This window comes from Ahaetulla prasina, chromosome 16, assembly GCF_028640845.1.
Source record: "Ahaetulla prasina isolate Xishuangbanna chromosome 16, ASM2864084v1, whole genome shotgun sequence".
Lineage (NCBI taxonomy): Eukaryota > Metazoa > Chordata > Lepidosauria > Squamata > Colubridae > Ahaetulla > Ahaetulla prasina.
Genome location: NC_080554.1, coordinates 5,955,909 through 5,980,759, shown reverse-complemented (window position 1 = coordinate 5,980,759; position 24,851 = coordinate 5,955,909). Strand labels below are relative to the sequence as shown.

The window sequence follows — 24,851 nt, the reverse complement described above, 5'->3', positions numbered from 1 at the left end:
CACTACTATTAATCGTTTCATAGTTCCCATCACCCATCTCTTTCCACTTATGACTGTATGACTATAACTTGTTGCTGGCAATCCTTATGATTTATATTGATATATTGATCATCAATTGTGTTGTAAATGTTGTACCTTGATGAACGTATCTTTTCTTTTATGTACACTGAGAGCATATGCACCAAGACAAATTCCTTGTGTGTCCAATCACACTTGGCCAATAAAATTCTATTCTATTCTATTAAGTATTACACTCTCTCTCTCGTCCCCAGGGAATTCTAAATTAGCTTTGCCACATTTGGGGCAGCATTGTGAAAGCTTGAAACGATCAGAATAGAGCTGGCAGGGACCTTGGAGGTCTTCTAGTCCAACCCCCTGCACAGGCAGGAAACCCTGTGTCATTTCAGACAAATCGTTGTCCAATATCTTCTTAAAAACTTCTAGTGTTGGAGCACTTCTCCCCAAAAGGAGACCCCAGCTTAGTCGAAAACTACAGACCGATCTCCCTTTGCTGCGTCACCTGCAAAGTCATGGAATCTATCATCAATCAATCCATTACCTCACACTTAGAAACTAACAACCTACTCTCCAACAAACAATTTGGTTTCAGGAAAAAGTTATCATGTAACTTACAACTTCTCCACTGCAAAAACATATGGACTTCAAATCTAGATCAAGGCAAATCAATAGATGCAATCTACATAGACTTCTGCAAAGCTTTTGACTCAGTAGTACACGATAAACTTCTCCTTAAACTAACATCCTATGGCATCTCAGGACCCCTCCACAAATGGATATCTGCTTTTCTGTCTAACAGACAACAAGTGGTCAAAATTGGCAATGCTTTATCAAATCCTGTTCCTGTCAAGAGTGGCGTTCCTCAAGGCAGCGTCCTTGGACCAACACTCTTTATTCTATACATTAATGATCTTTGTGACCATATCTCAAGTAATTGTGTTCTCTTTGCTGACGATGTCAAACTATTTAACACCACAGACAACACTTCTATCATTCAAAACGACCTTGACCATCTAACCGCTTGGTCTAAAATTGGCAGCTCAAATTTCAACCAGCAAATGCTCAGTCTTACATATAGGAAAAAAGAACTCTAAAACTAAGTACATACTAGATGGACATTACCTTACAGACGACCCCCATCCCGTTAAAGACCTTGGAGTTTTCATGTCAAATGATCTAAGTGCCAAAGCCCACTGCAACTACATAGCAAAAAAAGCTCTAAGAGTTGTAAACCTAATTTTGTAGCTTCTTTTCCAAAACACCACACTACTAACCAGAGCATATAAAACATTTGCTAGACCAATTCTAGAATACAGCTCACCTGTTTGGAACCCTCACCACATCTCTGACATCAATACAATTGAACGTGTCCAGAAATATTTTACAAGAAGAGTTCTCCATTCCTCTGAAAACAACAAAATACCTTATCCCACCAGACTTGAAATCCTAGGCTTAGAAAACTTGGAACTCCGTGCCTTGACAAGACCTAAGTTTAACTCACAGAATCATCTATTGTAATGTCCTTCCTGTCAAAGACTACTTCAGCTTTAATTGCAATAATACAAGGGCAACCAATAGATTTAAACTTAATGTAAACCGCTTTAATCTAGATTGCAGAAAATACGACTTCTGCAACAGAATCATCAGTGCTTGGAATACTTTACCTGACTCTGTGGTCTCTTCCCATAATCCTAACAGCTTTAACCAAAAACTTTCTACTATTGACCTCACCCCATTCCTAAGAGGACCATAAGGGGCGTGCATAAGCGCACAAACGTGCCTACCGTTCCTGTCCTATTGTTTTTCTTTTCTTCTTCCTATATATGTTTATATGTGTATATACTATATAATCTCTTTGTATGATGTTGTGACAAAATAAATAAATAAATAAATAAATAAATATGGATTTTTCTTTTAAAAAAAGGAATCATGTTTGAAGCGGTGTTAGCTAGATCGATGAATGAATAATGAATCACAGAGTTGGAAAGGACCTTGGAGGTCTTCTAGTCCAACCCCCTGCACAGGCAGGAAACCCTGTATCATTCCAGACAAATGGCTGTCCAATCTCTTCTTCAAAACTTCCAGAGATGGAGCACCCACAACTTCTGGAGGCAAGCGGTTCCGCGGGTTAATTGTCCTCACTGTTACAAAGTTTCTCCTTAGTTCCATCTATTGTTTCTCGTCTTGCCTTTCGGGGCTTTGGAAAATAAGTTGACTCCCCTTGTTGTGCCTCGCTCGCCCCCCACCCCCCAGGCACAGCCGGACCCCTCTTATCTCCTGCCGGACGCTGATAGTGCTGAAGAATGCCCTGGCATGCCTCCAGCCCCCAGCCCTGGCACCATGCCCGGACAAACCGAACAAACAAACCTCCCTCCGATAGCATGTGTGCCTGAAGCCAGCCACGAGCTGGGATTACCAACAGCTGGAGACGAAACGATGCAATGGATAGATCCACGCTTCCGGAGAATGGAGAGGCGATGTCAGCAAAAGGAAGGGAGGGGCAGGCCTGGATAAGTGCTGAGTCATGGAGCCACACCCCATGGCCTATATAAAGGATCTGCTTTCTGGCATTCTCTGAGTCAGGCAAAGTCTCATCTGAAGTCACACCTTGGATTCCTGCCTGCCCTGAGGACTCTGATAGGACTTTGGCAGAGCTGCAGAGGCACGCTTGATACGGACTTCCCCGACCCGGCCGTCAGAAGAGGAATGGGACACGACATCCCTCTTCTTTGGGGCAGCCCCTCCAATACTGGAATTACTGCTATCATGATTCATATCAATATCTTGGTTGATGGTTCTTACTGTCAGGAAATTTCTCCTTAGTTCTAGGTTGGAACTAAGCTTCCATCTGTTGTTTCTTGTCCTGTCTTCAGGTGCTTTGGAAAAGGAGTTGGGGCAGCCCAAAGATAGATATTGGAATGGAGCTATCATGTCACACACACACCCCGGTCCTTCTACTCAAAGGGATGCTTGGAAAAAGTTCTGCATTTTATTGAATACAAGGTAGACGTTTTTACCAGCGAGAGTTCTTGTTGCAAAACATGGGAAAGCAATACCCAACTTTGAAGTATGTTGTTATGCTCTGGACTATTTGGGACTTCGGTGCCCATCATCTTCAACCAGCTTGGCCCTTGGCAAAGGATTGTGGGGGTTGTTATCGAAAACATTTGAACCAGTGCTGGAATTCAATTTTTTTTTACTACCGGTTCGGTGGGTGTGGCTTGGTGGGCATGGCAGGGGAAAGTTACTGCAAAATCCCCATACCCTCCCCACTCCTGGAGAAGATACTACAAAATCTCCATTCCCTCCCCACTCCAGGGGAAGGATACTGCAAAATCCCCATTCCCTCCCCACTCCTGGGGGAAGGATACTGCAAAATCCCATTCCTCCCACTCCAGGAAGGATACTGCAAAATCCCATTCCTCCCACTCCAGGAAGGATACTGCAAAATCCCATTCCTCCCACTCCTGGAGAAGGATACTGCAAAATTCCCATTCCCTCCCCACTCCAGGGGAAGGATACTGCAAAATCCCCATTCCCTCCCCACTCCTGGGGGAAGGATACTGCAAAATCCCCATTCCCTCCCCATTCTGGGGCCAGCCAGAGGTGGTATTTGCCGGTTCTCCGAACTGCTCAAAATTTCCGCTACCGGTTCACCAGAACCTATCAGAACCTGCTGGATTTCACCTCCGATTTGAACCCTCCTGTAAACAAGTAACTATCTGAACACAAATGGCCACCAGAGTTACATTCGAGGCTTCACAACTTGGTTGACATTAACCCAGGTTCAACCTTAACTTGATTGCTATATTAACTCTGGTTTTTTTCCCCCAGATTCACCCGATACACAGAACTACAAACTAACCCAACTGATTTGAAACACACGGAGACAGCAAGCAATTAAGAGCAACGTTAACTAAATCTTAAGCAAGGTCTTCTGTCAATCTCTTGACCTGGGTCTCATACAAAGTACAACTACGGTGCGGGTCCATTTTCACTTGATACGTTGTATAACACCATCTGTGGCTGTTCGTAACCAGGTTAACGGCTTAGCAAATTGGGCAAATCCACTGTTAACTGCACTTTGTTTCTGCAAACACAATTAAGCAAACTGCAGGATGGTAGGTTGTATAAACCTTTCCTAGGTAGGTAGAAGTGAGCCGCATTAAGCCCAGCTGTGTTTACTCCCTCCTCTACAAGATCCCTTCCAACTCTGTTAATCTGTATCCCAAAGGTTTACAGAATAACCAGGTTTTACTTCAGTACAATTCCCTCCGTAAACAGTATTATATTCCGCACTTCGAACTGGCTTCAATTTGCAACCTCTTCCCCCTCCTGCCACCCGCATAAAAACCCAAGAGTAACAAATTGTCAGAATGTTCCCACAAATGTGTTTGAGCGACGCGAATAAAGTCATCCTTCAGCAAAGAATCACTTAGATAGGTAAGAACAGAACATTAATTCTTGGGCGAATTGAAGTCTACAACAGCAAAGTTAGACAGGGCCCTATCTGGATCGTACGATCGGCGCAACCAAACAGATCACCGGAACAGGATCTGGACCTCACGCCAACCTATAAGCAACGTCGAAGTTAGAGTCACCAATGGATTCTTCCGTGGTCTGCCAAGGATCAGCACCATGGAGAGCTCAACCTATAAGTTCCCATTGGCTTAGATTTGCATGGAGTTGCACTCAAAGGAGAAAGGCAAGAATCAGCACCATGGACAGCTCCCCATCCGGCTGCCTTGTCCAACATCTTGAGCTGCCCAACTAGGGCTCCACGCCCTTCGCAGCTCCACACACACACACACACCTCTTCCTTCTTCGTCCCATTGTGTCGCCTTACCTGTCCTCATTTTGGAAGCTCTGGTCGCCCAAGAGCAAGTCTCGAAACCGATAGCGAGGCGGCAGGGGAAGGACCTCCGAGTCCAGCTCGTTCATGGTCAAAGAGGAGATGTCCAGGATGACCCCACTCTTGTTGGTGCTGCTTCCTCCAGCTTTCCCGCCTCCTCCTGGGGATGCCTTGAATCTGGGAGGAAAAAGAGGAGGGGAGAGAGTGAGAGACCGGAGGCAGGTTGCCCTTTCCCCCTGCAGTTGGATGCAAACAGTATAGGGAAGTCCCTGCCAAATACTAAGACTCCCTCCTTCACAAAAATGGTACTTCCCGGGTGTGGCTTAGAGTCCCTCTTGAGTAGTAGAAAGCTGGTTGTCCCAGCTCCATGGGAAGGACCAGAGTAGACTCTATCTTCCTTGTAGTTTTAAACCCCGAGACCAGGAAACTCTCCCCGTTCTTCAAATCCTCCCTCTTCTGAGCAGAAATGCACACACAAGCAAATAGCTCTTTACAGCCAACTCTCTTTACAGCCCTGGGGTCCCTCCCCCAGAAAAAAACGGGGGTGGGGGGATTGGCGGGGGGTGGGCCTTATACAAGAAAGGAAAGGGTGAAAGGGGGATGATGACCTTCAGAGCTATGTCTGAGACAGATGGCAGAGGAACACAGGGGGAGAAATAAAAAATTATCGCTTGGCAAATCTGTACAGATTTATTTTTTTTAAAAAAAGGAAACTTAATGTCGTGGGAAGGATGTAGACTTTTTCTTTAAAAAATAATAATTTTATTAAGTTTACGGATATGTAAAATGCAACATGTATTTTAAATTTATTGTGTTCCTATGTGTTTTAATAAGGCTGTACACCGCCCTGAGTCCTTTGGGAGAAGGAATCTAAGAAAGAAAGAAAGAAAGAAAGAAAAAAAGAAAGAAAGAAAGAAAGGAAGGAAGGAAGGAAGGAAGGAAGGAAGGAAGGAAGGAAGGAAGGAAGGAAGGAAGGAAGTGAAAGTGTCAGGGTTCCAGGCATGACAGAAGGAAGTGAAGGGGAGAAGAAGAAGGGATGAGAAATAAGTGTAGAGTGAAGGGGGACATCTACCTGTAATTGATTAGATAGATAGATAGATAGATAGATAGATAGATAGATAGATAGATAGATAGATAGATAGATAGATAGATAGATGATAGATAGATAGATAGATAGATAGATAGATAGATATAAATTATGCTGTGCTTCAATGGTTAGATGACCCAGACATTAATATTTGAATCTAGATCTTTCTGACATTTATATTTTATTGGATTCTACTAACCTAGTTGAAATGTATATTGTCAGCCCATGTTTAATAGGCCATACGCTAAATACATAAATAACCCTCACTCAAATTTCACGGCCTCATAAACTGCATTGTGCCTTTAAGCATTTCTTCAGTTGATCTTCAATGCACAAAAACTGCAGAAAAAATAATTGCTACCAACCTGCCTTCCATTGAGGACCTGTATACTGCACGAATCAAGAAGAGGGCCGTGAAAATATTTACAGATCCCTCACATCCTGGACATATAAACTGTTTCAACCCCTACCCTCAAAACGACGCTATAGAGCACTGCACACCGGAACAACCAGACACAAGAACAGTTTTTTCCCGAAGGCCATCACTCTGCTAAACAAATAATTCCATCAACACTGTCAAACTATTTACTGAATCTGCACTACTATTAATCTTCTCATCGTTCCCATCACCAATCTCTTTCCACTTATGACTGTATGACTGTAACTTGTTGCTGGCAATCCTTATGATTTATATTGATATACTGACCATCAATTGTGTTGTAAATGTTGTACCTTGATGAACGTATCTTTTCTTTTGTGTACACTGAGAGCGTCTGCACCAAGACAAATTCCTTGTGTGTCCAATCACACTTGGCCAATAAAATTCTATTCTATTCTAAAACACTTCTGTGGAGCTAAACCAGGATCACAAATGATGCGTCTCACCGCAAAAAAATTTCAAGTATCTATGTAGGATGCCCAACCTCTCGGTGTCGGAAGCACCGGTCAGCCTTCTGAACAAAAGCACGCAGCAAATTCAAGTCCAAGCAAACGTGCGCGCAAAGGTTTCATCGTGGCTTCCGTGCAAATTCAAAACACTGGAAACTTTCCAGTCTGCCTTGCCAACCAGCAGTTTCATACAATACTGGTAGCGTTACCACAGCTGCAGCAGCAGCAGCTGCCAAAAAAAAAAAAAGGCCAATATAATCCTTGGTTGGATAAACAGAGGCACAGAATCAAAACCACGTGAAGTATCAGTAGCGCTTTATAAAGCCTCAGGAAAGCCACACCAGTTTTGGTCACTGTACTACAAAAAAATATATATGTTGAGACTGGGGAAGAGCAACTAAGGCCTGGAGACAAAAACATATGGAGAATAGTTGCAGGATTTGAGTTTGGCCAGTCTAAAGAAAAGAAGGATTTGGGGTGACATGATAGCAGTCTTCCAATATTTGAGGGGCTGCCACAAAGAAGAGGAGGCGGGTCAACTTATTTTCCAAAGCCCCAGAAGACAGGACAAGAAGCAATGGATGGAAACTAATCAAGGAAAGAAGCAACTTGGAATTAAGGAGAAATTTCCTAACTGTGAGGACAATTAACCAATGGAACAGCAGGGCCTCTGGTGGCTCAGCAGACTAAGTCTGTCTGTTATTAATACAACTGCTTGCAATTACTGCAGGTTCAAGCCCCACCAGGCCCAAGGTTGACTCAGCCTTCCATCCTTTATAAGGTAGGTAAAATGAGGACCCAGATTGTTGGGGGGCAATAAAAGTTGACTTTGTATATAATATACAAATGGATGAAGACTATTGCTTAACACAGTGTAAGCTGTCCTGAGTCTTCGGAGAAGGGCGGGATATAAATTCAAATTAAAAAAAAAAGTTGCCTTCAGAAGTTGTGGGTGCTCCATCACTGGAGGTTTTGAAGAAGAGATTGGATAACCACTTGTCTCAAATGGTATAGGGTCTCCTGCTTGAGCAAGGGGTTGGACTAGAAGACCTCCAAGGTCCCTTCGATTCTGAGTCTGAGCAATCTTACATGAGAGTTCCATTTAGGATTGTCTACCACACTCTCAAGAGGGACGCAGTGGCTCAGGGGCTAAGACGCTGAGCTTGTCGATTGAAAGGTCGGCAGTTCAGCGGTTCGAACCCTTAGTGCCGTGTAACAGGGTGAGCTCCCGTGACTTGTCCCAGCTTCTGCCAACCTAGCAGTTCGAAAGCAGGTAAAAAAATGCGAGTAGAAAAATAGGGACCACCTTTGGTGGGAAGGGAACAGCGTTCTGGGCGCCTTTGGCATTGAGTCATGCCAGCCACATGACCACGTAGATGTCTTCAGGCAACGCTGGCTCTTCGGCTTTGAAATGGTGATGAGCACTGCCCCCTAGAGTCAGGAATGACTAGTACATATATGCAAGGGGAACCTTAACCTTTACCACACTCTCAGCAATGGGAAAAGTGAGGAGGGGAAGATCAAGGAATTGCCCTTAGCAACCGACATTTGCTAATGTAGGGAGAAGGGAGGCCTGAGATTCCAGCCAAGTACAGGTAGTCCTCGACTTACAACAGTTCATTTAGTGACCGTTCGCAGTTACGACGGCACAGAAAAAAGTGGCTCGTGGCCGTTTCTCACGACCATTGCAGCATCCCCCATGGCCACGTGATTCAGAATTCAGATGCTTGTCAACTGACTCGCATTTATGACGGCCGCAGCATCCCCGGGGTCACGCGATCCCTTTTTGCGACATTCTGATGAGCCAAGTCAATGGGAGACCCGGGGGGGGGAGCCGGATTCCCTTAACAACCGTGTGACTAATTCCACGACGGCTTGACCACTGTGGCGAGAAAGGTTGCAAAATGGGGCAAAGTTCACTTAACCACTGTCTCGCTTAACCCACAGAAATTCTGGGCTGAATCGCGGTGGTGCGTCGAGGACTGCCTACAGTCTGGTTTTAGGCACTCAAAGCAAGTGCTAAAAAGTCAACGAAAGTGGTTTCCCCAAGTCGCGAGAGGAGAATGAAGAGGCAGACTTTTAAAGTCTTTATAATGCCTTGGTAAGGCCACACTTGGAATATTGCATCCAGTTTTGGTCGCCACGATGTAAAAAAGATGTGGAGACTCTAGAAAGAGTGCAGAGAAGAGCAGCAAAGATGATTAGGGGACTGGAGGCTAAAACATACGAAGAACGGTTGCAGGAACTGGGTATGTCTAGTTTAATAAAAAGAAGGACTAGGGGAGACATGATAGCTGTGTTCCAATATCTCAGGGGCTGCCACAAAGAAGAGGGAGTCAAACTATCCTCCAAAGCACCTGAGGGTAGAACAAGAAGCAATGGGTGGAAACTAATCAAGGAGAGATGCAACTTAGAACTAAGGAGAAATTTCCTGACAGTTAGAACAATTAATAAGTGGAACGACTTGCCTTCAGAAGTTGTGAATGCTCCAACACTGGAAATTTTAAGAAAATGTTGGATAACCATCTGACTGAGATGGTGTAGGGTTTCCTGCCTGGGCAGGGGGTTGGACTAGAAGGCCTCCAAGGTCCCTTCCAACTCTGTTGTTATGTTATGTTATGTTATGTTATGTTATGTTATGTTATGTTATGTTATGTTATGTTATGTTATGTTATGTTATGTTATGTTATGTTATGTTATGTTATGTTATGTTATGTTATGTTATGTTATGTTATGTTATGTTATGTTATGTTATGTTATGTTATGTTATGTTATGTTAAAGTCAATATTTCCTCATCGTTTTCTCTCCTGAATCCTGTTCTACGATTCTAGGCTCCACTTCGAGCAAAAATTATTGCATTCTTTTTTTTTTCTTTTTCCCTAAGAGAAGAATTTTATCAATGCAATGTTGCATTGATTGATGTACAATCATTCTATCAGTTCCGTTTATTTATTTCGCATGACGTCGCAGAAGACAGCATTAAGACATAAAATTCACAAAAGCAGCCTATAAAATCCAAAGATAAAACACCAGAACAGCGAATTCTTTTACTGTCCATTCCATGGGCAACTGGGAATTTCTTCTTGGTCTAAAAAATCCACTTCCTCAGCCATGACCCGATTCAATAAGTTCTTTCACAAAGCATCTATTTCTTGAGATGGCAAAAATCTCAGCCTTTTTGAAAGACAATATGCAAGAAAGATGCTTAAATGAATGGAAAAAATGGATTGACTATATTCAAAACAGATATCAGATGAAGAGATATCAGACTGCCTTTGAATGATTAGGATGTATTATTTCTGATTGCATTGGGGGAGGTTAGGATTCGACGAGAAATGTAGGCGTATAATTGATTTAGGAGGGAAAATTTTTAGCATATGTTTGTTTTATTTTTAACTATACCTTGTGTCTGTTCCAGGAAGTGGGGGGGAGGGGGGAGGGGGATTCTTGAAGGGAGGGGAGGGGGGGGGAAAGCTTTTTTTTTTGTAAAAACTTTTTCAATTAAAAAAAAAAGAGCATCTATTTCTCTTTGCCTTACATTGTTTTTATAGTTCTCTCATTCACTGCAAGCTTAGAACCAAATAAATCCCCTCGAATAAGCAACTGGGGAAAAAAAATCAAATCTGAGAAAAATAACACCCACAGAGGGAAGATGGTAAAATATTGTTATTTTTTTTTCAAAGAAGCTTAATTTTTGAAAGAAGGTTTTAAAGTTTTCAGTGGATTCCGGTCAATCTTTGCCTAACTTTTCGTATCCCAAATGTGTCAGATTATAGCCACTGTTATGTCACGTAGGCAGTAAATGCTGGGGCTGTAGCTCATTACATCTAGAGGGTGCCAAAAAGAGGGAAATTTTTTGTATTTTTAGAGGTTTTATCTAAAAACACCGAGCAAATGGATCTTCTATAGCAGTCAGGGGCTGGTCTGCACAATCAGAAGAACAGTGTTGGAAGGGACTCTGGAGGTCATCTAATCCAACCCCCTGCTCAAACAGGAGATCCTACATCATTTCAGGCAAATGGTTGCCCGAACCCTTTTTAAAAAGATCCTTCCGCCTCTTAAATTCTAGCACCCGAATTCAGCTTCCAGTGCTGTCCTACCAGCTGCTCTCGAATAGCTTCCTATGTCAAAATCCACAGCGTGGGTTTTTGGTTTTTTTTTTTTAACACAAAGGGCAATTTATTCTAAACCATGAATTTGACGAGAGGATGCGCCAAGTTAGTGAAAAGTCAGGGCGTCCGCTAATTCTCCTCCGTCTAGCATCCAAAGAAGACGGAACACAGATCTTCTGGTATCCAGCAGAGGGTTTCTCTACAGTGACCGTCACATCTTTGGAGTCAGCTGCAGGAGAACTAGGTATAAACATGCTTATGCTTATATATATGCTTATAGTATAGTTATTTCATGCTTATGCTTATATATACTGTTGTGACAAATAAAATAATAAATAAATAAATAAATAAATAATAAAAAATAATAATAGATAGATGATAGATAGATAGATAGATAGATAGATAGATAGATAGATAGATAGATAGATAGATAGATAGATAGATAGATAGGTAGGTAGGTAGGTAGGTAGGTAGGTAGGTAGGTAGGTAGGTAACCCTGGAATGATTGAACCCCTTTCAAGAACACCAGGGCAGGGAGAAACGAAACCAACTGCTCCCAGACCTTTTAACTTATAGTTTTCTTTCTTCCACCAAGAGAAAGATAATGCGTCAAGTCAACCCAACTCATCTAAAGATGAATTATAATCAGAACTGCAGAAAAAACAATGGCTACCAACCTGCCTTCCATGGAGGACCTGTATACTTCACGAGTCAAAAAGAGGGATGGGAAAATATCTATAGACCCCTCGCATCCTGGACATAAACTGTTTCAACTCCTACCTTCAAAAAAAGATACTATAGAGCACTGCACATCAGAACAACTAGACACAAGGACAGTTTTTTCCCAAACGCCATCACTCTGCTAAACAAATAATTCCCTCAACACTGTCAAACTATTCACTAAGTCTGCACTACTATCAATCTTCTCATCGTTCCCGTCACCCATCTCCTCCCACTTATAACTGTATGACTATGACTTTGTTGCTTGTATCCTTACGATTTATATTGTTTCCTGATTGCTTATTGGTACCCTATGACCTATCATGAAGTGTTGTACCTTAGAATTCTTGATGAACGTATCTTTTCTTTTATGTACACTGAGAGCGTATGCACCAAAGACAAATTCCTTGTGTGTCCAATCACACTTGGCTAATAAAAAATTCTATTCTATTCTATTCTATTCTATTCTATTCTATTCTATTCTATTCTATTCTATTCTATTCTATTCTATTCTATGAATTAAGTCAAGCCAAGGTTTGAACAGCAGCTCAGCCATGACTGGCAGAATATATCCATCTGCGTTGCTGTCTCACTGTGCCTCGAGTTGTTTGGATTAATGTGGTGAGAAGTCAGAGCCGACAGCAAAACTTTGATTGCAACCGTAGCACAGAGTCCTTCCTCTGTTTGCAGAATGTTCCAGGTTAATTTTTTTACTTTTTTTTTTGGCGTCTCCAGAACAACCCTAAGAGATGCCGAGAATTGGTGTCAACCATAAATGCTGTGTTATTTTGACCCAGGAGCATCAAGAGTTCTTCCCTGGGAATTTAAGTCGGATTTAAGCACCTCACCCCCACTTTTTACAAAACGGTAGGAATGTTACCCTCTTGTCTTAATCTCCGATCTGGGGGGGGGGGGCAAAGGAAATGAATCCCACCAGCAATTGGCACAGACACATTAACAGGTCAACCTCCCTAAAGCAAGCCTTCTGCTAAGTCTTTGCAGTCCCTTCACCCATAGGCACAGCTTCCTTGTTCCATCGCGTTAAAAACAGGCTAACAGAATCGGAAGGGACCTTGGAGGGCTTCTATTCTTAACGCCCTTCCAAAGCAGGAAAGCCGACACCATTTCAGACAAATGGCTTGTCTAATCTCTTTAAACAAAAAACAAAAAAACCTCCAGTGACGGAGCATCTACCACTTCTGGGGTGAGGAAGTCATTCCGTGGATTGATTGGGAAATTTCTCCTGAGTTCTAGGTTGGTTCTGATTAAGCCAGGACTCCTAGACACACCTTCTTTTAAGGAGTAGAGATTTTCTGCCTCGGATTCAGGAAGGCAAAAACTCCCCACGAGAGACTGATGGAAAGAAAGAAGGTTAGAAGTTGGACCGAGGTTTTGTTCCCAAAACACAGAACCTCGGGGCTTCTGAGGTTTGCCAGTTCAACGTACAGCATCGTCAAAGAAATGCTTTTTTTTTCAACCCAATATTGTCACATTTCTCACACACACACACACCCATCCTTTTCCCCGCTCTCCCCCTCCCCAAGTCAGATCAGGCTCTCAAAATGTCAGTTTTTTTTAAGCCAGCCGGTCTGTCTCTGTTTCCAGCCAACACTCACCTCGTCAGCTTTTGGGAAAGATCTTCCCTCCGGGAATAACATCTCACCGTCATCCTAGAGGCTAGCATCTCAAGGCTGGGATGAAGACGAGGCTGCCTCTCTCTCTCTCTCCACAATCCCCCCTTCTCAAATCAAGCCCAGCAGCCGCGGGAAGCCCCCCCATCCCATCCGGCTTCTGAAAAGCAGGTAGGATCCGTCATCCAAGCCATGGCTTTGCAAAGTGTTTTCTTCGGGGGTGGGGTGGGGGGTGAAGGAAAAATTATTATTTAAAAAAAAATATCACGGTAATCTCCTTCGTTTTTTTTCTCCTCCTCGATCCCCTGGTTTTCTCAGACTGGGTGCAAAAGATAGCAAACCAAATAGGCCTTCACCACACACACAGAGAGAGAGAGAGAGACACACACACACACACACGAAACCCCCACAGTAAGGACCCAGCAGCTAGCAAAGAGAGAAAGGGAAGATGCTGAAGGCACAATCTGCCTCTTGCTGCCACGTGGTGGTGATGCAAAAAATGAGAGAGAAAGAGCAAGAGAGAGAAAGAGCAAGAGAGAGAGAGAGAAACACAGAGAGAGAGAGAAAGATATAGAGACAGAAAGAGAGAGAAAAAAAAACAGAGAGACAAAGAGACAAATATGGACAGAGAGAGAGAGAGAGAGAGAAACAGAGAGAAAGAGAGAGAGAGAGAGAGAGACATATATATAGAGAGAGAGAGAGGGTGGGGGAAGGAGGGAGGGGGAGAGAGAAAAACAGAGAGAGAGAGAGACACACACTCTCTCTCTCTCTATATATATATATATATATAGAGAGAGAGAGAGAGAGAGAGACAGACAGACAGAGATATAGAGACAGAGAGAGAGAGAGACAGACAGACAGACAGAGATATAGAGACAGAGAGAGAAAACAGACAAAGATATAGAGACAGACAGAGAGAAAAAAACAGAGAGACAGAGAAAGATACAGAGACACACAGAGAGACAGAGAGAGAGAAAAGAAACAGAGAGTCAGAGAGAGAAAGATATAGAGACAGAGAGAGAGAAAACAGAGAGAGAGAGAGATAGAGACACAGAGAGAGAGAGAAACGGAGAGAGAGAGAAAGATATAAAGACAGAGAGAAATAGAGAGAAAAAACAGAGAGACAGAGAAAAATATGGACAGAGAGAGAGAGAAACAGAGAGAAAGAGAGAGAAAGACACAAATATATAGAGAGGGGGGGGAAGGAGGGAGAGGGAGAGAGAGAAAAATAGAGAGAGAGAGAAAGACAGAGACAGAGATATAGAGACAGAGAGAGAAAACAGACAAAGATATACAGACACACACAGAGACAGAGAGAGAGAAAAGAAACAGAGAGTCAGAGAGAGAAAGATATAGAGACACACAGAGAGAGAGAGAAATGGAGAGAGAGAGAAAGATATAGAGATAGAGAAACAGAGAGAGAGAGACAGACAGAGAGAAAGAAACAGAAAGAGAAACAGAGAAACGCAGAGAGAGAAACAGAGAGAGATATTCAAATTCTGTGGAAGGCAGCCAATATTTCTCATTTTTTTATAAGCCCCACCTTGCTCTCCATTTCTCTAACATATGCTTTATCAGTTAATGCGGTTTAGCTGGTTCGGGGCAGGAGGCAGGGGAAGGATGCTTAAGAAGGGATGAGAGCTTCAGCACATAGACAAAGGATAGGCGATGAAACCAGGGTGCTATCCGGCATTGCAAAGGGCAAGAGGAGAGACAAAGGAGAGACATTGCGAAAGAGCTGTTATAGATTTCAGCTAAAGATGGGGAGAAACTTCCTGGGGCAAAAGGCTGGTTTTTGTCGGTTGAGTTTTTTAACAGCAACGCTCTGACCGAGAAAGCTCAATTCACCGAGAGCCTCACAAAGTTGAATGCAAAGAAAACGAGGTTTGGTTACAGAGACTTGGAACGCAGGAAGGATTTTTCTAATCCTCTTTTTTGTTTTTTTAACCGTGGTATGTTAAGAAACGGTAATAGTTCATCAATCAGAATAGAGCTGGAAGGGACCTTGGAGGTCTTCTAGTCCAACCGGCTGCTCAAGCAGGAGACCCTAGACCATCTCAAGACAGGTGACTTGCCCAGTCTCTTCTTAAAAACTTCCAGTGACGAAGCAACCGTAACTTCTGGTGGCAAGCCGTTCCACTGGTGAATTGTCCTCACTGTTAGGAAGTTTCTCCTTAATTCCAGGTGACTTCTCTCCCTGATGAGTTTCCATCCATTGTTTCTTGCTTTCCGGTGCTTTGGAAAATCAAACTGACCCCCCTCCTCTTGGTGGCAGCCTCCTCAAATACTGGAAGACTGCTATCATGTCCTCCCCAGGTCTTCCTTTTCTCTAGACTGGACATACCCAAATCCTGCAAACCGTTCTTTAAGATGTTTTACTTTTCCGGGCCTTGAATCCTCCTACAGTGGCTCTTCTCTGGACTTTTTCCAAAGACACTTGTAGTAGTTTTGTTTCCCAGCGGTTTGACCCTATTTTTGACTCTCTCTCTCTCCTTCCTGGATGGATAATAAATTGTTGGATAAGATTGGAATTTCCATCTGGATTTTGTCTGCCATCTTTGAGGTTCCCCCCCCCCTTTTTTTTTTTTGTTTTATTCCCAGACTCAGAGAATTCCCTTGAGATGCTGGGGGAGAGGTGAATGATGAGCTTTCTAGAGGACAAAGTGACCCTTGTATTTCTGGAAAGGGTGGAAGAAGACATAAAGGATCCCATTGAAGGACAAAGGCAGTTATCAGATGTGGTAGGTTCGTACTATCCTACTAGGCTAATTCAAGGACCAATAAGGAAAGCGAAGGCACCCCAATTAAAACTGGGCCTTCCTGATTTGAATTTGTCCCTCTTAACATGGGAAGATTTGGCTTCTCTTGAATTTCTCACTTAGTCTCCCCACCTTTGCTTGGTTTTGTCTGAGCTTGGTGGTTTTCCCTGAAGATGTTTCATTACCCAACTAGGTAACATCATCAGTGGTAGAAGCAAGTGGAGTTTGCAGGGAGGAGGAGGAGGAGGAGGAGGAGGAGGAGGGGGAGGAGGAGGAGGAGGAGGAGGATGACAACTATGGGATCCTTGGTGCTCTTCTTGCAAACGTTTTATGACTGAGCTAGGTAACGTCATCAGTGCTAGAAGCAAATGGAGTTTGCAGGGAGGAAAAGAAAGAGGAGGAGGACTGTGGGGTCCTTGGTGCTCTCTGAGGTTTGTGGTTTTCTTGCAGACGTTTCATGACCGAACTAGGCAACATCATCAGTGCTAACGAGTGGGTGGTGGGCGGGTTGCTGCCTGTTTATTTCCAGTTGCAAACCCAGGTGGGTAATGAAACTTCTGCAAGCAAACCACCAAGCTCAGTTCAGCCCTGAGTTACAGATACTTCGTTGATCAACTTAGCACAATGAAGTGGAATTTTCCAATGCGAGGAACTACAAAGCCCATCCCTCAAACTAATGTGGCTTGCTAGGAACAAGAACTGGAAGTCCAGAAGACCCGTGTCAGCCTTCGTGCTTAAAGAGATGGAGATATTGTTTGTGGATTGCAGAGTGTTGCTTAACCGTTTGTTAACCAAATGGATTTTTTTTTTTGTTGAGTTAATTCAGATTTTAAATGCCTCCAGATTCCTGCTCTTACATTAGCCATTATGATAGTTCTAAGGAGAAACTGAGGCACAGCAATAGAATGTGCGTATTTGATGTTCTGTCTTTGACGTTTTTGATGTTCTGTATTTAATGTTTTACGTGACTGGATTCTGAGCGCTACAGGCTTATAATGGCTATTTAAGCTTTCCATTTTTTTTAAAAAAAATCATTTAAAAAAAAAATCCTTTACAACATTTGGAGGGAAGAAAACAATTCCCTGCTAATAAATGCTTTCGTGAAGCAGATGGGGAGGGGGGGGAAAAAAACCCAGACGTTCGCCCAAAGACCAAAGTGCAATTGCCTGATTTTAAAAAATCCATTCAGGAAAATAATAATAATAATAATAATGAAGGTTTCAATTCCTCCGGCCCAATTAGCTAATGAAAATATATTGAGACGAAGGCATCGTTGAAAGAAGGCAGAACGTCCCTGTTTTTCGACAACAGAAAAGAAGAAGGTCGCGAGAGGTAGCTTTTGCAGGCTTCCCGAAGCTAAATGCTCCATTATGAAGAGGTTATTTAAATATCAGTTATTGTAGAGCGAGGAGGGGAAAAAAAACAACGGCTGTATCATTCGGAACACCAGTCAAGAACAATTTACCTCAATGCAGAAACGTTGCTGAGGGGAAAAATTAATTTTTTTTAAATATGGGCCTCTGTGGCTCAGACTGCTAATGCAGTCTGTTATTAACAGCAGCTGCTTGCAATTACTGCAGGTTCAAGCCCCACCAGGCCCAAGGTTGACTCAGCCTTCCATCCTTTATAAGGTACGTAAAATGAGGACCCAGATTGTTGTGGGGGCAATAAGCTGACTTTGTATATAATATACAAATGGATGAAGACTATTGCTAACATAGTGTAAGCCGCCCTGAGTCTTCGGAGAAGGGTGGGATATAAATGCAAATTAAAAAAAATTAAAGTAGGTCAGTCAAGAGCAGAAGAGCTTTGAACAGGGAGATCCGAAAGCTTCTCTTCTGATGCCACTTCAAGGTTAGGATCCCAGGTGGCTTTCAGCTACAGAAGGTGAGGTTCAGAAGAACGTTAGAAGAACTACCTCTATCCTGACAGCAAGTCGACACCGGAAACGATGACCTAGAGAGGAGGATGGAAGACATTCTGATGACTCTCAGATCTTTGGGAGCCAAGAAAACCATCCGCTGGGTTTGAGGTTGAACGTCAAGAGAAGCTTCAAGAGACCAACGTCCATTCAACCGGTGACCTATGGGCTGGGTTCCAACCAATGTTTCAGATTTCAACCACACTGGCCCTGTCCAAATGGACAATGAGAATGTCAACGCGCAAAGCATCCCTGATCTACTCTCAAGTTGCCATAGGCCGGGGGGTGGGGATGGGAAACTGGCGAAACTGCACAGCAGCGGGGGGAAAAAACAGATGCACATTCCATGCTTGTCTCCCTCAAGGCTGTACCCCAGGGATACCTACAGCAATCGAAGGGGAGTGACCTCTACAACACATTTCTTTGGCGAATGTGATTGATGACACACCCTGGCGGAGAAGGGGGAAATGGGGTCATGATTGGGGCCGTAAATTACGTGGGGTCAGAGCTGGCTTCACCTGGGAACGTGCCGACATGAAGCCCCTAATAAATAACTTGGATTTCTTTTGAAGCTTGGCTCAAGACTCATGATTTAATTAGGGCATCCCTCGGAACCCTGATGCAGAAGGAATTGGGAGAGTTTGGGGAATCGGGGAAAGCATCTAGGAGGCATCAGCTTAGCTTCTCAGAGATGTGGTGGGCAGTGGTGTATTAACCATTAAGCAGACTAAGCACCTGCTTAGGGCACCAGACCCAAAGGGTGCACCACAAAGTTGAGAAAGAAAGAAAAAAACCCAATGAAGATTTGTAAAAAACAAAGGAGGGGGGCACCACGCTTTGTCAGTGCTTAGGGCACCAGTGAGCCTTAAGAATAGAATAGAATAGAATAGAATAGAATAGAATAGAATAGAATAGAATAGAATAGAATAGAATAGAATAGAATAGAATAGAATAGAATTTTTTAGAATAGAATTTTAATCTGCCACTGGTGATGGGGCTTCCCTTCTCTGCAGAAATCCCTGGATTTTCTGCAACAAGCAAGCAGTTCAATTGACCACATTCTATGGGTTCCTCACCCTACCAGAAATGGCGCAAGGCATCCATTTCAGCCTAGATTATATTCCAGAGGTGTCTTTTATTTTTAAGAGTGAGTTCTTTCCCCCCGGGAAACTTCACGTGGAGTCAACTAAAGTGGCTTAGATATTATCCCATCTCCATTTATCCCATGTCCTCAAACATCCACAGATACATGATACAAGGTGGAAAACCTCAGCAACGGAATGCTGACCAACGAACAATGCCAATTCGGAGAAGGAAGCCCCAGATTTGTTTTAATGGGGCAGAATTTCCTCCGAGAAATCCAAAGAAAAACACAACAGGGTGTGGGTCAGAAAAAGCCGTAAAGAGTTGCTAGACACCAAAGGCTGGCTCTCCAAAAGGGAGACGGAACGTTCTTGGCGCCCGCAAAGTGCCGCTCCCAATCCTTAATAGTCCCCATTGTAAAGTTTGCACAACAGTCTGCGCTCGCCTTTTCAGAAATGGGTTGAGTCACACCCAGAAAGCATTGCCAGGGCCCGTCGAGAAAATGGCTCAAAATGAATTGGATTGGATTGGACAGAACGTTCATAAAACCAAAATGCATCTGACGTTCCCTGTGGATTTAATCACTTCCCTCCCTTGCATCGCTCGATAACCACAGTACAACCGCTATTGTATCGGATGTTGTGTATCCAATTTAAGGGTTGGCAGAACAGAAACGGTCCCTGCTCAAGACACTGGAGGACTGGAACTCATAGAATTCTAGAGCGGGAAGGGACCTTGGAGGTCTTCCTAGTCCAACCGCTTGCTCAAGCAGGAGACCTTAGACCATTTCAGTCAAAGGGCTGCCCGGTCTCTTCTTGAAAACCTCCAAGGATGGAGCAGTGCTGCAATATCTGGAGGCACTGATTAATTGTTCTCACTGTCAGGAAATTTCTCCTTAGTTCTTGGTTGGTTCTCTCCTGAGCAAGCTTCTAGGAGAGTCCTGGTGGCGCAGTGGTTAGAATGCAGTATTGCGGGCCAATTCTGCCAATTGCCAGCAGTTCGATCCTGACCGGCTCAAGGTTGACTCAGCCTTCCATCTTTCCAAGGTCGATAAAATGAGGATCAATAGGGGCAATAGGCTGATTTTGTAAACCGCTTAGAGAGGGCTGTGAAGCGGGGTATAAATCTAAGTGCTATTGCTATTCGACCCATGGCTTCTTGTCCTGCCTCTGATGCTTTAGAGACTAGGACAATTCCCTCAAGTACTGGAAGACTTGTGTCCGCCTTAATCCTTCTCTTCTACAGGCTAGGCCAGGGGTCAGCAACTCATGGCTCTGGAGCCGCATGTGGCTCTTTCATCCCTCTGCTGTGGCTCCCTGTTGCCGGTCGGCACCACAATTTTGAGAGCCACTTCCAGTTTGGGGGGCGGGGAAGCATGGTGCGCCAGGAGGAGACTCTATGGTAAGGGGTGGGTTTTCCGGTTGGCTCCACAATTGATAGAGCTTTCGGTTAGGACAGGTAGAGGAAAAAGGACACTGCACTAGGAGGAGACTCTATGGTGGGGGAACCGGACTTCTGGTCGGCAGAGGAAAAAGGACGCCGCACTAGGAGGGGACTCTATGGTGGGAAAACCAGACTTCTGGCAGCAGGCGAAAAAGGACGCCGCACTAGGAGGAGACTCTATGGTGGGGGAACTGGACTTCCAGTTGGCAGAGGAAAAAGGACGCCGCACTAGGAGGGGACTCTATGGTGGGAAAACCGGACTTCTGGCGGCAGGCGAAAAAGGACGCCGCACTAGGAGGAGACTCTATGGTGGGGGAACTGGACTTCCAGTTGGCAGAGGAAAAAGGACGCCGCACTAGGAGGGGACTCTATGGTGGGGAAACCGGACTTCTGGTCAGCTCCAGAATTGAATGGGGGGGCTTCCGGTTAGGACCTTTGTGGCTCCTTGAGTGTTTAAGGTTGCCGACCCCTAGGCTAGGCATACTTAACTCAGTGGAGTAGTGACAGCAAACCGCCTGGTGGACAGAGACAGCTCCAAGGAGCAATTGGAAGTCCCCAAAACAAAGCAGATGCAGCCAAAACTAGCAAATGGCCCATTTGCCAAATCTACTGGAGGCCTTGTAATATCATCTTGATTCCCCCACCCAGACTCAGAAGGTCAAAACACAACCAAAGAACGTGGAGGTGGGGGAAAACAACCACCTCTTGACACATTCTAGGGACAGAAGATTTGGCCACCGAGAAAGGTTATTCCCAGGATTAGAAGGCTGTGCACCCAATTAGAATAGGATAGGATAGGATAGAAGGAACGTGAACTCTTATAAACTCTGAACACCTGTTGTGATATTGCAAAAGAGCTATTGTCTCTCCCGGGATAGCTCGGATCCCAGAGTGGTTCCTTTTTCAAAAGCAGGCAAATGTGCTAACCTTTACGATCGAAGGACTTGGTTCTCAACTTTGAGAACCAGCCGTCCTCACCCACAAGTCAAGATTCCCCTTTGTCGTGGGGGAAAAAAAAAAAAAGAGAACCAAATTTATTCAGAACAATCCGGGGCTTCAGCCTGAGGATAAAATCAATAGAACATTAAAAGGCTATTCAGAGAGAGAGCCTCACAGCCTTAGACAAACGAGGTTACTTAACCCATATCTGGTCTTGTAAGTGAATCTATTCGGAACCCAATTTAGAGTGAAATTCCCCAGTAAAGCACCTGACTTTTTTTTTTTTTCCTGAGCTAAAGGCCACCGTTTCTCTTTGGCACCATGCAGGGAAAAGGCTGAAAACCATGACAGAAATGTCACCTCGCTCGTTCCCATTGGGGCTGAAATGTTAAGACAGGTGAGAGAGTTACTTCCCAGTCATGCATTTAGTCATTTTCTCCTGGGGGCGCTTTGCTTGCACTATTTGGGGTACCACTGAGAGCTACAGCCAAGACTTCCAGAGAGAGAGAGAGAAACGGGAGAGAGATAGAGGGGGGACATAGACAGAAATAGAGAGCGATAGAGAGAGGAGAGAGAGGGGGGATAGAAATATAGAGTGAAAGAGACAGAGAAGAGAGAGAGAGAGAGAGAGAGAGATGATACAGAGATAGAAATAAAGTCAGAGATAGAGTTGATAGATGATAGAGAGATAGATAGAGATAGAAAGCAAGAGATAGATGATAGATAGATGATAGAAAGAAGATAGATAGATAGATAGATAGATAGATAGATAGATAGATAGATAGATAGATAGATAGATAGATAGACAGATAGATAATAGACAGAGATAGATAGATGAGAGAGAGATGTAGGTAGGTAGGTAGATAGAGATGATAGATAGATAGATGATAGAAGGTAGATAGATAGATGGATGATAGATAGATAGAAAGATGATAGATAGATAGATAGATAGATAGATAGATAGATAGATAGATAGATAAGAGAGATGTAGGTAGGTAGAGATGATAGATGATAGAAGGTAGGTAGGTAGGTATGTGGGTAGATAGATGATAGATAGATAGATAGATAGATAGATAGATAGATAGATAGATAGATGATAGATAGATAGATAGATAGATAGATAGATAGATAGATAGATAGATAGATAGATAGATAGATAGATAGATGTCTCCAAAACCCTCTGCAGTCTACCTTTGCCCAAAGGGATCTTCCTGGCAGTGAAGACGATTGGACGAAGCCATGCTTGGAATCTCCTCACCCACCGAGCACTGCCAACTTATTCAAGTGAGCTTCAGAGAGCCTCAGAAGCCACCGACAAACAAAAGAAATCCGTCTTTAAGAGTTCTGCTTAGAAAGAAGAGCTTCAGGGAGAGTTACTGGCATTCTCGCTACCAGAGGATTTGGAACAGTGAGCTAGGATTGCTTGGTGAAAATACCCCACACAATGGGTGTCCTGAGATAGACCGAGCCAACTCTACCCCCCCCACCCCTACAACTCAGCCTGGCATACACCTCTACTGTATCGCATTGCAACTTCCCTCCCTCCCAGATAGCAGAGGACCACGGCATGACAAGAACTCCCGCTAGATTAATCCTCCATCGTATATTTTTCAACCTGACACCAGGAAAGCTGTGACTCTCCTCAACTCCCTCCAAATTAAGCCATCCCAGGGGTAAAGCGTGCTGGGAGTCGTAGTCCAGCCACCTCCAGAGGGCTGTGGCCCTCTCACGCAATGCACGAACCAAGCCACAAAGGTTCCGGAAGGCGATCTACCAAAGGTTTATGAAGTTAGGGTGTCTGGTTTCTGAACTTGCCAGCAAGCCAAGGGTCCCCCCAGCGCAGAGGTCTCTCCCGACTGATGAGTAAACGAAGGCCCTTGGTTATCTCTGATAAACGCCAACACCTTCTCGCCCCGTTGGTTAAGCATTTATAGATCTCTGGCCCCGTGGCCTCTTGGACTCCAGATGTCAAAAGGGATTAGCAAAGGTCAGCTCCAATTATTGGGTTTTTGTTTAAGTCAGGTGAACCCACAAGAGAGAGATTGGTTCCTTCCCAAAGGTCAAACTCACCGAATTCAAGCTACGTTTAACCCCCTCATCTTCTAAATGCTCACGAGCAACGCCTTCCTTCGGGGGTCTTCTTCTGCTCCCCACATCGGTGGGGCATCTTCACGATCGGGGGCGAAAAACCGAGGTGTTTCTCAAATCTAAGTCTGGTGTCAAAACCTGGATGGGCTCCCCACGTAGCGCCTCGGTCTTCCGAGCATTTGCAAGCCGAATAAGACGTCGCCGCAAGGGCACGCCAAGTTCCCTACGCTCTCAACCCTTGGACAGTAGCAAACACGGCTCGTACAGACAGCCGGGGTAGCACACAGACTTTTAAAAAGTCAGTGCGTTATTCATCTTGTATGTCAGATATAAATAGCGGATTATAAATATCTGGCTTTCGTTTTTCCCCCCGTCCAGGAAAAGAGCCAAGTGCCTTGGTGAGGGGGCCTCCGTACGTCTACAACATGACCGGGAGATCAATTTTCTGTCCCATCCAGCATCTTCTCTGGTGGGCTTTTGCTCCAGGAGAAAGATCTGAAATGCCTCCAGCCCCCAAGGAACCTCTCAATGGGTCAACTTGAGACCCTGGTCTCTTTTTATTTGATTCTCTCTTTCCTGCTACACTATAATTTATTTGCCAAGGAATTTTTCCTTCCTCCACATCAACCATGGCTGGTTCCCTTACATGGTCAACAGGAGGTAGCGGATCGTTCCCACCGATCTTTGCCTTCTGTTTCCCCGACGGAGATTTGCCTTGGGAAAAAGGCAAAAGAGGAAACAGCCAGGGGAGGGGAGGAGAATAAGTGGTGAGAGAGAGAAAAACGGTGTGGCTCAGGCTGTAAGAAGCCTGTTATTAAACACAACTGCCTGCAATTACTGCAGGTTCTAGTCCCACCAGGCCCACGGTCGACTCAGCCTTCCATCCTTTATAAGGTAGGTAAAATGAGGACCCAGATTGTTGGGGGGGCAATAAGTTGACTTTGTATATAAATATACAAATAGAATGAGACTATTGCCTTACACACTGTAAGCCGCCCTGAGTCTTCGGAGAAGGGCGGGATATAAATGTAAAAAAAAAAAAAAAAAGGACACTCCAATGATAAACCTTATTTTGACCCGCCAGTCAAACCCCCCAGATCCTCACCCTGCAACGGTGCGGGAAAATTATTTAGCAAATCCCAGTTGGAAGATTGCAAATTTTTTGGAGCGAGGTTAGCTGGCAGTAGAAACCTGTCACAAGTTGCGATGTTGGGCTGGATGAAAAGAATCAGATGCAAGGCAAAAAACAGCTGTTTTTTATTATTATTACTATTACTATTATTATTATTGTTGTTGTTGTTATTGTTGT

At 44.1% G+C, this 24,851-nt stretch overlaps 1 protein-coding gene across 7 annotated transcripts in view; it reads right to left on the bottom strand.

Annotated features, from left to right (window-relative positions):
• KCNT1 (potassium sodium-activated channel subfamily T member 1) overlaps window positions 1-23,777 on the bottom strand; it is a 121,337-nt gene extending 97,560 nt beyond the window's left edge. For 4 of the 7 annotated variants that reach the window (XM_058159468.1, XM_058159469.1, XM_058159470.1 and 1 more), the window contains exons 1-2: window positions 13,295-13,423; window positions 4,865-5,047 (exon numbers count right to left, since the gene is read on the bottom strand). In XM_058159468.1, coding sequence (XP_058015451.1) covers window positions 4,865-5,047; window positions 13,295-13,362 — 251 coding nt within the window. In that variant the 5' untranslated portion in view covers window positions 13,363-13,423. Of the gene's footprint in view, window positions 1-4,864; window positions 5,048-13,294; window positions 13,424-22,645; window positions 22,849-23,524 lie in introns of those variants that run through there. The other 3 variants (XM_058159475.1, XM_058159471.1, XM_058159474.1) reach the window with 3 other exon arrangements.
• Between the last annotated feature and the right edge of the window lie 1,074 nt (window positions 23,778-24,851).